Genomic DNA, 12,527 nt, shown 5'->3' on the forward strand with positions numbered 1-12,527 from the left:
ATTGTTATTATTTTAAACAAATCAATTGAGAGTTACATTTGTAAATATGTTCAAAAAGTAATATTTAATCAAAGCTCATCGACAAGATATTTTCATTTCTTAACTAATATATCTAGAATATATATGCATAAAATTAATAATATTTATTAATGTTCATCATTATACTTATATTGTGATGAAAATACATTATAATATGTTATGTTAATATAACATATATTTTTTATTACATTCATTTATACCTACAAGAATGAAAATATTTTCATTGGCATTGACAAATAAAGATTACATACATAACTTTGTGCTTAAAAATAAACTACATTATTATTTTGTACAATTAATAGAAAATGTGTTAATAATTCTGCTTAATTAGAAATAAGTTGTTTTAGCTGCTATGTTTATTTATACATTTGTTGTTGTCATTATAAAATTATATTATATTACATAAATTTCAGAGATAATCATTTTCAAATATTAGTTGCTTTTATAAAGATACACTATAAAATAGATACAAGTAGTATATCTTTTAATTTTTTTCTTTGATCATAAAGTGCTGATGTAAAAAAAGAATTGTATTCTGTAAAAAATCAATATTCTAATGTTAACTTTTTAAGAATATTTTAGTACAAGAAGTACTGAATAATTCTACTATTTAATGGTAGCTATACTAATAGCTTTTTCTAAGATTTGAAATATAAATATTTTTATCTGAATAAATAATTGTATGAAATCGAAATAAAATTACTTAAACATTAATTAACTGCATTTATTCCAATAATTAGTTGCTAACTAAATAGATTGATTGTGTGTGCCTATTGAATTGTTAAATTTATATTTATTTCAATCACAGACATAAATTATTTAGCAGCCATTTAAAAATATCTATGTAATATTTCAAATATATTCACATATGTATTGTATTGTACAAAGTATTTTTTAGTAATGTTATACATACTTTTACAATAGCATTTCCTTAAAATTTATGAGTTTTTATATAATACAGGTTCTATATTCATTGCTATGAGATGTAAATATAGAGGTGAAAGGAAAAAAGATTTGTAAATGTTATATATATAATCACATTTTCAAATACCTGATATTTAGACATAATCATTATTATTAGTCTTTTAATATTAATAAAGGTTGAATTAAAAGGTGAATATTAATAATTGTTATAATATGTAATTCAAAATAATATAATTTTACTTACTCATTGTATTAAAATTGAAGTTCTTTATAAATTAAAATTAACTTAAATACAAAGTATACTAAATTAACATTATAATGTCACGGTAATTGATATTACTTTTTTAAAAATGCATTCTATATATAGAAAAATATGTTAATATAAATATATTTGATGAAACTGAATCTCTTTTTTTCTCAAACATTATTCGAGAATAGTATTATTAAATTAATTATATTTTTAAAATATAAATACTCATATCGCAGATATTCATATTGCAAATAATTTTTTTGCTTATCATAACATACGTGATAATAACATTTGGCCCCTGTATATTTTTTTAATAAAATCTCTGAAACATTCTGATTAACATTGTATTGAGAAAATGTGATTAAATTTCTTATTACTGTGAGTGCATAAATAATCGAATTTATAAACAAGCATCGTGATCATGTATCAAAATCGTTAAGTTGTGCCTGGGAAAGGTATATAATATTAGCATAGTCATATTTTCAGTACCTGCTTCAGTCTACATATGCATTTAATGCTTCCTCTAATTTATTTACAATTTTTTTATAAAAGGAAATTTGTTCTTGCAAATGCGTTTTCATAGCTTTATTAATGTGTATATCACGTTCAGATTGAAAATGTGTCTCTTCCGCCATTAATGCGCGTGCTATTATATCTGTTCGATGAGACATTTCACGCAATTGGTGTGTTTCCATTTTATGTTCTAAAACTAATTTTTCACAATCCTTCCTTTTTTGTACTGCACTCTAATGAAATATCACAAAATAAATTATAATTAATGCTTTATTTTAAAAAATTAGATTTAAATTAAGTTAGAAAGGAATCATACCTTATGTATACTTATAACATCAGGAAAATTACTGATAATTCCTCTATAAATATGAAATTTATCAGCAAGTGGTTCCCAGTCAAATTTTGGCTGTTCCTTATAGAGACGACCAATATCATTGTATGCTTCACCTGTTGCTTTTAATGCATTAGTCAATCTCATATGATCGCTATCATCTCCTTCTAAAGCATGTCCTAATGAAGAAAAAGAAAGACCAATTTTCTGAAATTCTCTTTTATAAAGTACTTGGTGCTTTTTGGCTTGATCAACAGCCATGGCCATGAAATTTTTGACAACAGGATCTAAACCATTTACGTATCTACTAAATGCATCTATTTGAATTTCTACTTTGATAGCATCTAAAGGCGTATCAATACATTGGATGGCATTAAAATAATTCACTCCTAATAATTCATCTTTTTCAGCTAGTCGTTTTCCTGCTTTCCATCTCTTCTCATCAGTACAAATCATGAAGTGATCCCATACTCGGCTACGTGATAACACGGGATGACGACAAACATAATCAACAAATTCTTGTAATTGTGTACGACGATGTTCTATAAATTGTTCATCATAACGCCCTGATAATTGTTTATCAGGTAAGGGTGGAACTGGTATGAAACAATACTTTTCTTCTAAACGTTCATGTAACCAATCAAAATGCTTATATCTTCTTGAAACTTGAATATTATTAAACTGTAATAAAAAAAAAATTTGCGTTAAATCTTTTTTTGAAAAAAAATTTGATGAATTAAAATAAGATCAGTTAAAAAAATACATAAAATACACAAAAAAATATATAAAAAAAACGAGTGCAAGTTGAACATACCGTAGGTGTTAATTGATATACGATGAAGCTTTTAAGACCTTTAAGTTTTGATTCTTTCTTAGGAGATGTAACAACACAACTATATGATTCTCCCGTTGGTACCCATGCACAACGTCCATCTTCAGTTTCTTTGATAAGAAGCTTCTCACTTTCTGGTACACTCGCTACTCTTGTTCCTAATAAAAAACTATCTTCGCCAGATTTAATCAAAGTAGAAAACTTATTATTTTTCTTTGGTACATTAGATATAGGTCTTTCAGGTATCACAGAATGTATAGTATGAATTGAGATAGAATTTCCACTATCAGTGCTATTGGATTGGAGTGCTATATGCATAGCTTGTTGTTGTTGTTGTTGTTGCTGCTGACTTGTAACGGGAACGTATGCTTGTGTTTGACCAACTTCTGAATCATCATCCCAATCATCATCCCAATAATCTCCTGAACTTTGTTGCGACATTGTCATACTACCTAGTAAATAATAATATTAAATACTAAAGATAATATCTTTACAAACTGTAACAATTTAAGAACAATATTCTTCAATAGTTATGTATAAACTACATCTTTATTTTATCATACTCGACACGGGAGCAGAAGACTCTATCACTTGCACATATGCTGCTGGGAAAAGGCCAGACTTTCCACCTTGATTAAATCCCTCGCACCATCCATCGCCAACATTGTCTCTCATGACAGTTAAAATTTCTCCTGCGACGATAGACAACTCAGCTGTTCCTGACTCACCAGTAAAATCATATAATGCTCTTACCTAAGAAAAAAAATGTACAGATTTTATAATATTTACTCTATATCGTAAAAAATATTTTTAATCATCATAAATAAGTATGACTCATAAAAAAGAGAACAATAGTTAATTGAACTTTTGACAATGGCTTAATTAACTTTATGGTACCGATTTATCAACATACCTGCTGACCTTCCATTATAAATCTATCTCGAAATTTTGATTACGTCGATATACAATACGAAATATTATTTCAATTTGTCTGATAACGCCCGGTCACATACCTATACTTCTATACTGAGTCGTGCAACTGACATTTGCGCGTTTCTCGTAACTTGTATATTGTACCTTTAACGACATAAATGTATGTACATTGAAAATGACTGTACCAGTGTGAGCTATAAATCGTTGCCGATGAATCGAGATATAATCATTTTTCAATACTTGTTGGAACATTAGAAATTAATATAATGTTGTTTATTTAACAATATAAGTAATAAAATGAGCAAAAATATAACTTCATAATGGAAATTCTAAATCGCATACTGTCACATAACAAGTAGAGGTTAGGTGTAAGACAAGGGTTCCTAAAATTCTTACGACAGCACTGTGAACCATTGATACACGGAACCACTTTTTTTATTACGGTCATATTACTTTTGTCCAAGAGTGTACAATTGTAGAATTATTACTAGATCTGAGTATGTTCTAAAATAGTTCGTATTCATAAATACAAATACACATTTTTTAATATTAATTGATTTGTGATCTTATCATATGTAAGTAGATGCAAAGAAATCATAAATTTTAATTAAAATCTAATGATTATTTATTAAACAATTAAATTATCAAATATAGAAACAATTAATTCTTCACGAGAATGAAAGATGTATTTTTTATGTACGGTAATAACAAAAAATAATATGTAACGTTATAGTCTTCGAAAAATTTCTCTCTAATTTGATTTGGATTGATTTTTCTATCATGCAATTAAAAAAGCAAGTATCTACGAAAAAATCCTATAAAATGTTATTCGAAAAAATTAAATATTGCTTTTACATGTTCAAGGCGTTCTATCGCGATGAAAAGCAGTTTGTAACTAATAAAAGGAATTAAGGCAGTATTCTGAACATTACTGCTTTCTTCCGTTATACGCTACTGCAAAAAAAAAAATATTCGCTACCATACGATCCTTCTAACAAGTGTAAACAACGTAAACAAACTTATCGAAGAATTTTATTTCAAAACTAATTTTTCTGAAGGTACTACCTTTAGGAATTGCTTGTCTGGTTTGTAAGTTTTCTTAGCATAAGCATAATTTCTTGAAAATGGAATGTAATACGTTGTAATTTGATGAATTCTTTGTGATAAAAAAGAAGAAAAAAAAAAAAAAAATAGAATTTCGAATTTAATTTTATTTCACTAGATATCATCGTTTGTGGATGCATCGTAAGCATTGTTTCTTCGCAAACAAGAAAAGAAACGAGGGAAAGAAAAGATAACGGTTTATCAGTACTGTTTTTTCTATAGTTCTCATACCAAAAACTTCTATAACTTCTAGATTATTAACAGATTCGAACGGATTTTCAACCTTGTCACTTAACATGATTTATTATAAGTGTATATGAAACATTAAACAGGTCTCGACGATAAATTTTTTATTTTTCATTGGAGTAACAATAGTGTAGCTATTAAAAATAAATTCACGGATTTTAATTCTTTTAATGAATATTCATTATATATTTTCGTGGTGGCGTGATACACACCGAAGACGGATAAAGTTATTTGCAGTGCGGTCAAGTGAAAAAACCATTATAAGAAAAGTTTATTAGATAATTTTTTTAATCGAATAATTTATCGAATCTACAATAAATATCGATTACTAAAAATAAATACATTTTGAAAATAATTATTGATAATGAACACTTTAATGAATATATCGTCGACATTTTGGTCACCGGACATATGGCTACCGCCCAATATAACATGGGATGATATTAAACCGAATTCAGAAAACAAATATGCTGATTATCAGCATTTAATATTTCCCTTGCCAATGGCCTTAATTCTGTTGGTTATGAGATATACTCTTGAAAGGTAAGAGTTTTAATTATCTTAATTTTAATTATCTATATATCCATTAATTGTTGATTTGATTAGAAAATAATTCAATATAAATTATATACGACAATAAACATTATACAATATCTCGATTTTTATTTATCATTCTATAGTTTATATATAAAATCCCAAGGATCATTCCGTTCTTATTAGTTAGTTATATACTAATAGGATTTAGTTACTAATACTTTTATATTTATTTTGTACAGGTATTGCTTTGCACCCTTTGGCAAATCGCTTGGTATAAAAAATACAAGATCAAAAAAAGCACCCCCGAATGAAATTTTGGAGAAAGCTTATAGTAGTAAAAAAATAAAACACAAACAGGTAAATTTTTTCATCAAAATCAGTTTTTAAAAAATTAAATAGTTTATATTTATATTAATAATTAATTGTATTTTTAAGATATTAGCTTTAGCTAAGCAATTGGATTGTTCGGAACGACAAATAGAAAGGTGGCTTAGACTCAGACGTTCTCAAGACAAACCATCTACTTTAACAAAGTTCTGCGAAAACAAGTAAGATGTATATAGATTATATATATTTTATATCTAAATAAAATATTTATATAATAACATGTTTTAATTTTAGTTGGAGGTGTTCATATTATACATATTCATTCTTTTATGGCCTTATTATTTTATGGAATAAACCATGGCTATGGGACATAAAACAATGTTATTATAACTATCCATATCATTCGGTAACTAATGATGTGTGGTGGTATTATATGATATCTATGGCATTTTACTGGTCATTGAGTTTGTCACAATTCTTCGATGTAAAAAGAAAAGATTTTTGGCAAATGTTCGTTCATCATATAGTGACTATTGTTTTATTGTGTTTCTCATGGGTCGCAAATTTAACAAGGATCGGTTCATTAGTCTTATTAGTACATGATTCTGCTGATATATTTCTAGAAGTAAGTGTAATATATTCTTTGAATATCTTTATTTTTCTTCTTATTTCATTACTTTTAATAAACATTTATTGTATATATTATGATTATAAATATATATTAATAATTAGATAATTGGTACAATTATATTTTTCATTTGGTACAATATATTTTATTTTTTGTAGGTGGCAAAAATGGCAAAATATGCTAATTATCAAAAATTCTGTGACTTCGTATTTGTTATTTTCACAATATTATGGATTTCTACACGTGTTGGTATTTTTCCATTTTGGATAATTTATAGGTAACTTTAAAATCTTTTATAATTTTCTTTAAATTGAAGCTGGTACATTTAAAAATATTTTTTTTTGTTTTAGTACATTGATTGAAGCACCTAAAATAGTGCCAATGTTCCCAGCATATTATGTGTTTAATACATTATTGTGTCTCCTACTTTTGCTTCATTCGATTTGGACTTATGTTATTATTAAGATAGCATACAATGCCTTCTATGCTGGTCAGGTACATATCCATAAATTTAACTACACCATTAAATTTTTTAGATTACAGCATTCTCTACATTGTGATTGATAATGTTAACAATAAATCAAATTTTAAATTGTGTAACTCTATACACGTATATGACATTCATTACATTAATTTAAAACTTTAAATTTACAGAGAAAATTACAATGAATGGCAATGATACAACTTGATTTTGTATTTATTAAAAAAATGTTACAGATGGAAGGTGATATACGAAGTAATAGCAGTGAAGATGTTTCAGATGCCTCTGAGAATAATGCATCTGTTAATGATACAACGAACTACATCAGCAAACGAAGTCCAAGACAAAAGATACACTAACAAAAAAGATCAACTAGATAAAAGTCCTAACATATATAATGTTAAAGATAAAAAAAGAAAACAAAAAAATAATTAGCCTGGCGCTAAATTATCATTCTTCAAACTTATTCAAGTTATAAAGTTATGATTGTATCATTATAACAAATCAAATCATAACTTTATTGGGAATATCATAAAAAAAAAACTCTAGACTTAACAACTAAGATATTTGTTGCTATAAATATTTTTTAAAGCAATTTCATGTTTATTTCTATAAAGTAAGAGAAAGTGATTCACTATAAATGCAAAATCCAAATTTCATTTTTAACATATTACCAATATTGTAAAAAAATGAAAATCTTTAGTCATATTTCACTTCCATATTTTACATTATACCATTTATTTATAATTATTTTATTTAAAAATTTAGGTACCTGTATGTATTATCTTTTAAAAGAACTTTAAGTGTTTAATTAAACAAAGAATGGACCAAAGCTTTAGATTTTTATGTCAAAAGGTAACCCTTTTTAAACTTGTGATTCGTGATATTAAAATATTTTTATATATTCATTTTGTATATTCTGAAAATATCTATAAGTTTAACGATAAAGTAGAATGAAAGGGAAAGTGCAAAGAAAATCGTGCAAAGAAAATCGTGCAAAGAAAAATTTCCACAAATAGCATTTATTTCGCAAAGTTTTATGTGAATCTCTTTGATTAAGTGTTAAATGGTAGTATTAGTTAGTGAATAAAATCAAGTTGAAAATTAATAAGTGTAAGTTATTTTGCTGATTAAGATATCAAACGCAATTCAATGAATATATTTATTAATAAATAATAGAGTGCAATAGTAGTTTCTAACAATGATAATTTAGTAACGTTATTTTGTGTAAACAATCACATCTTTTATATAGTTTATTTACGTTTGCATTAAAATATGTACATTTATAATTATTTAAATATATAAGGTAAAGTGATTGAAAATCGGTTGCTCACTAATTTTAATTCTTTTTTCCAACGTAATTTATTGATTATTGCCTGATTACAACGCATATATGTCATTTTATTAAAAACTTCTTAAATAAACAAAACCGCTTATATTATAAGGATCGATATAGATCATTTTCGTGTATAAAATATCAAAGTGTGTAAGAAAAAGTATCAAAAATGTTCTATCACGAAATTAATTAATTAATTATTATCACGAACGAGCGAATGCAATTAACAGACTGCAATTGAACGAACTATGAAAAAGTATCAAATCGTATGTTTTCGTGCAAAGCACGGCTTTTGTGAGAAATATTATATTTCGAAGGTAACTTCGATGATACGTGCCGTTAAATAAGCATCGTAAAAGGTCGGCCTCGAGGCAAAAACACGAACATCTTGCAACTTTAATACTTGGCCTAATTTTTATAAATTTACTTATATAACTTGATAATTTTCCTAGTTGAAGATTTACTCAAGCTTGGTTAAGATCGTCACAACTCATTCTAGAATCTTACGTTCCTATATAAAGATTTTCGCGGATACAACAAATAAATAGAAAATGAAGGATTATCTGCATAGAAAATTGTGATTAAATTTTATTACAATAATTCAAAATTATCTTAAACAAATATACAATGTAATTTTATATAAAAAGAAATAAAAGAAGAAGAAAATTCAAATAAACCGCCTAAATAGAAATCGACATGAGTACTAGTACAGACTACTTGAATAATACTTTTTTGGTTAGAAAAATTGTAGAAATTGCATTATGTGTATAATACCACAAAGATCCAAAAGAAAAGATTAATTAATAATAAAACTATTGATATAAAAAAAAAAAAAAAAGAAAAATAGTAAATAATACTTTTTCACGTATGTAATGTATCAAGTTCTTTCATTTTATGTAATTTGGACTTGTTTAAACGATATAAAAATATCAAACTTCAAGTGTAATTTTTGATAAAAAATGCGAAAACTCTGAATATCTTACAGATCTATCATATTTAACTCTAATCTTTGATATAAGTTTTATCAAAATTGTTAAGTATCGTAATTAAGGGCCATTTCAACCAATCTCGATTAATTTTAATCAATGATTAACTGATAAATAATCAATAGTGTAGCAAACAGTAAAACTTTTATGTCGTTTTCAATCTATATTTTTGTAATATCAATAACCATTAACAAAATTTTATACATAGTATAAAGTAGGCAAAATATTAATTAAAATAGGCTAAGAAAATACATATATACGTCGTTTATTGACTCTGTCGAGAAGTACTATATTAGTTTGAATATAAAATATTAATCATATATGTAGTACTGTATATATGATATTAGTATACCCTTTTTTCAGATTGCACGATTATGAATCTAACTACAAATATAAAAAGTCTCAAAAAAGAGTAATTGATTTTTAAAAAGATATAGGAACTTTTGACCCATCTTAGGGACTTTGGCTCAACCTGTATTTCATCCATTTATTTAAAACTGTCAATGATAGAAAAGTATGAAGCCGTCAAAAGTATACTTATTAATTGGTATTAGTGTTTTATTAGGAATAATAAATAGCGTTCATACGCATGTTGATTCTTTCGATGAAGAATTGTTCTTAAAACCTTTACCAAGCAGTCATGTTTATGCTTATTTTCAATTTACAACGATATGGAAATCCTCGAATACACCAAAATCATGTATGTAAAGTTTTATAATCTTTCATGTCCCCTTTATTCGTACATTTTTATACAAATATGTGTAATTTTAAAACAAATACATAAAATATATTTCAGTTCATCACTCACATTTATTTCCAAGAGGATTAGGTGAAATTATAGGACGTCATAAAATAGATGAATTACATATAACTCTGACCCAAGGTTTATGGAATTATCAAAAATGGGGGTATCCTTTTTATGATGCTGGGCCTGGAGCTGAGATATATGCTTGGTTTAATAAAGATGTCTCTAAGTAAATAGAATAATTTACTTATTATGAGATTTATTTTGTCTTATAATTAATTTATAAAATCATATTTTTTTCTGTTGCATAGTATCGATCAAGAATGGAAAGGACTCACTAATGCACTGTCGGGTTTACTTTGTGCTTCTCTAAATTTTGTTGATTCTGCCAATAGTATATCGCCAAAATTTTCATTTCGTCCTCGTGGTGTTGTTAAACAAACTCCAAACTCTACTTACTTGCGGTATTCTTCTTTACCACGAGAAATAGTTTGCACAGAAAATTTAACACCATTTAAAAAATTATTACCATGTAATTCCAAGGTATTGTTTAAAGTATATATAATAGACATGCGAAAAATTGTAGAAATAACGAAACTATTACTAAATGATTTCATTTTTATAGAAAGGTCTAGCAACTCTATTAAATTCTGCATACATTCATAATACAAATTATCATTCTCTTGGAATACATTTCCGCTCTATATGTGGTAATGTAGCCTGTACAGATACATTTTTAGAATTGCAACAGACAGTTTCATTAATATATGATAATGTGATAGATACACAGGTAAGTTAATATAAATATAAAGATTTTAAGAAAAGATTAATTGCTTTTATTATAGGATTGGTCTATAAGAAAATTTTTTGGAATGGGAATTAAGGGTTCATGTCCTCTTACAACAATAAGTAACATATATGTTGATATATCAAGTAATAAGTCGCATCATATTTATGAAATAATTCCTACACCCACGGTCAAACTTAAAAGCTTACGTGGAGGACAACAGAATAATATTGCTATATATGATATTAGATCGCATTCTACTGAAGGAATGTTCAATATTGCTGTTAAACATAGTACAACAAAAAATGCAGTCGTTAATTATCCTTCTATTCTTTATGCAAATAGATATATTATAGGTATGTGCTCGTATCTATTTATGATTATTGCTATGATTTATAATAGTAAATATTATACAGATAAGCATTATTTATATAAAATTTTTTTAAATATTTTGTTTAGAAATGTAAATTTTTATTATAATCTTTATTATGAGTCATAAAGTAAAGCTTATATTCATTGTATATTTTATAGGATCTGGTCAACAGAAAGGTAGTTTAGTGACAAAGATATATAATAATCACTGGCAAGCACTTAATATTGTATTATTGGAAAACATTCCATGGTATTTATCAGTCTATTTGCACACGATTAAAATCACCTGTAATGAGGAAAATGTTATTCCATGTAAGGCAATTTGTTATTGTTTTTATTTAATAATATCATTATATTTTTTATCATTATTTTCATATGCAATACGATTAACAAATACATTTTATTTTAACTTTTTTTGTTTTGAAATATGTATAATTAAAAATAATATTGATTGGATTATAATATTTATAATTATAAAAACAATTACAGTAGCACTTCATTACATGCCAGGAAAAGAAAGAATAAGTCCATATTATTTAGAATTAATTTTACGCCTACCACCTCATTCAGTTACGAAGTTTTCTATAGAAATGGAATACTTATTTTTAAAATGGCAAGAATATCCACCTGATGCAAATCATGGATTTTATATGGGTCCAGCAATTATTACAGCACTACTACCAATTGCACGAAATTATACTGCTTTACCTCTTGATGGAAGTACTATAACATCAAGGTATATATTTCTATACAATATTTTCTCTCTCTCTCTCTCTCTCAATGAAATTATATGTTTTATATATAACAAAATGTATTATTATTATAATTGACCAAATGCTTATTTCAGCTTTAATGCCTCACGAGATAGTTATCTAGTACAATTGAGAACGGAATCTTTACTTATCAGTCTTCCTACTCCTGATTTTAGTATGCCATATAATGTAATCTGTTTAGCATGCACAGCAGTTGCTCTAGCATTTGGTCCACTTCATAATATATCTACAAAGCGATTAGTATTGAAACATATTGAAAAAGATTGGAGAGATCAAATATTTTCTCTCTTTAAAGAAAAGATTTTTGGATTTAAAGAAAAACAGGAATAAAAATCATGTTATTTGTTTTTATATGTACAAAATATATATTTAATGAAAATAAA

The 12,527-nt window shown here is 26.2% G+C and overlaps 2 protein-coding genes across 5 annotated transcripts; one reads left to right on the top strand and one right to left on the bottom strand.

Moving 5' to 3' along the window:
* Positions 1-1,692: 1,692 nt before the first annotated feature.
* On the bottom strand, positions 1,693-4,223 carry LOC124954755 (sorting nexin lst-4). 3 transcript variants are annotated; one of them, XM_047508132.1, is made up of 5 exons: positions 3,803-4,223; positions 3,453-3,642; positions 2,872-3,341; positions 2,043-2,738; positions 1,693-1,959 (listed from the first exon to the last, which is right to left on the bottom strand). In XM_047508132.1, exons 1-5 carry the CDS (start codon positions 3,815-3,817, stop codon positions 1,708-1,710), a joined length of 1,623 nt encoding a protein of 540 aa, XP_047364088.1. In that variant the 5' UTR covers positions 3,818-4,223; the 3' UTR covers positions 1,693-1,707. The 3 variants fall into 3 exon arrangements, with proteins under 3 accessions (XP_047364088.1, XP_047364090.1, XP_047364089.1); XM_047508134.1 differs by lacking the exon at positions 3,803-4,223 and having other exon boundaries at positions 2,872-3,337; positions 3,453-3,589; XM_047508133.1 differs by lacking the exon at positions 3,803-4,223 and having other exon boundaries at positions 3,435-3,574.
* Positions 4,224-4,818: 595 nt separating this feature from the next.
* On the top strand, positions 4,819-12,521 carry LOC124954754 (GPI transamidase component PIG-T). 2 transcript variants are annotated; one of them, XM_047508131.1, is made up of 9 exons: positions 9,117-9,346; positions 9,831-10,167; positions 10,264-10,441; positions 10,524-10,755; positions 10,838-11,002; positions 11,058-11,355; positions 11,531-11,683; positions 11,861-12,107; positions 12,219-12,521. In XM_047508131.1, the coding sequence occupies exons 2-9, from the start codon at positions 9,984-9,986 to the stop codon at positions 12,472-12,474; spliced, it is 1,713 nt and encodes a 570-aa protein (XP_047364087.1). In that variant the 5' UTR covers positions 9,117-9,346; positions 9,831-9,983; the 3' UTR covers positions 12,475-12,521. The 2 variants fall into 2 exon arrangements, 1 of the variants encoding a protein (XP_047364087.1); XR_007102645.1 differs by lacking the exons at positions 9,117-9,346; positions 10,264-10,441; positions 10,524-10,755; ... (3 more) ...; positions 11,861-12,107; positions 12,219-12,521 and adding exons at positions 4,819-5,715; positions 5,949-6,066; positions 6,145-6,257; ... (2 more) ...; positions 7,015-7,159; positions 7,382-9,058 and having other exon boundaries at positions 9,831-9,870.
* The last annotated feature ends 6 nt before the right edge of the window (positions 12,522-12,527 follow it).

Source organism: Vespa velutina, chromosome 16 (assembly GCF_912470025.1).
Source record: "Vespa velutina chromosome 16, iVesVel2.1, whole genome shotgun sequence".
Classification (NCBI taxonomy): Eukaryota; Metazoa; Arthropoda; class Insecta; order Hymenoptera; family Vespidae; genus Vespa; species Vespa velutina.

Bases quoted from the DNA above. Each gene is read 5' to 3' on its own strand.
- LOC124954754 (XM_047508131.1), top strand. From the start codon at position 9,984: ATGAAGCCGTCAAAAGTATACTTATTAATTGGTATTAGTGTTTTATTA. The intron at 10,756-10,837 runs GTATTGTTTAAA...TCATTTTTATAG, and splicing joins TATTACCATGTAATTCCAAG to AAAGGTCTAGCAACTCTATT. The intron at 11,356-11,530 runs GTATGTGCTCGT...TATATTTTATAG, and splicing joins TGCAAATAGATATATTATAG to GATCTGGTCAACAGAAAGGT.
- LOC124954755 (XM_047508132.1), bottom strand. The intron at 3,342-3,452 runs GTATGATAAAAT...ATTATTTACTAG, and splicing joins GTCTTCTGCTCCCGTGTCGA to GTAGTATGACAATGTCGCAA. The intron at 2,739-2,871 runs GTATGTTCAACT...TTTTTATTACAG, and splicing joins TATATCAATTAACACCTACG to TTTAATAATATTCAAGTTTC.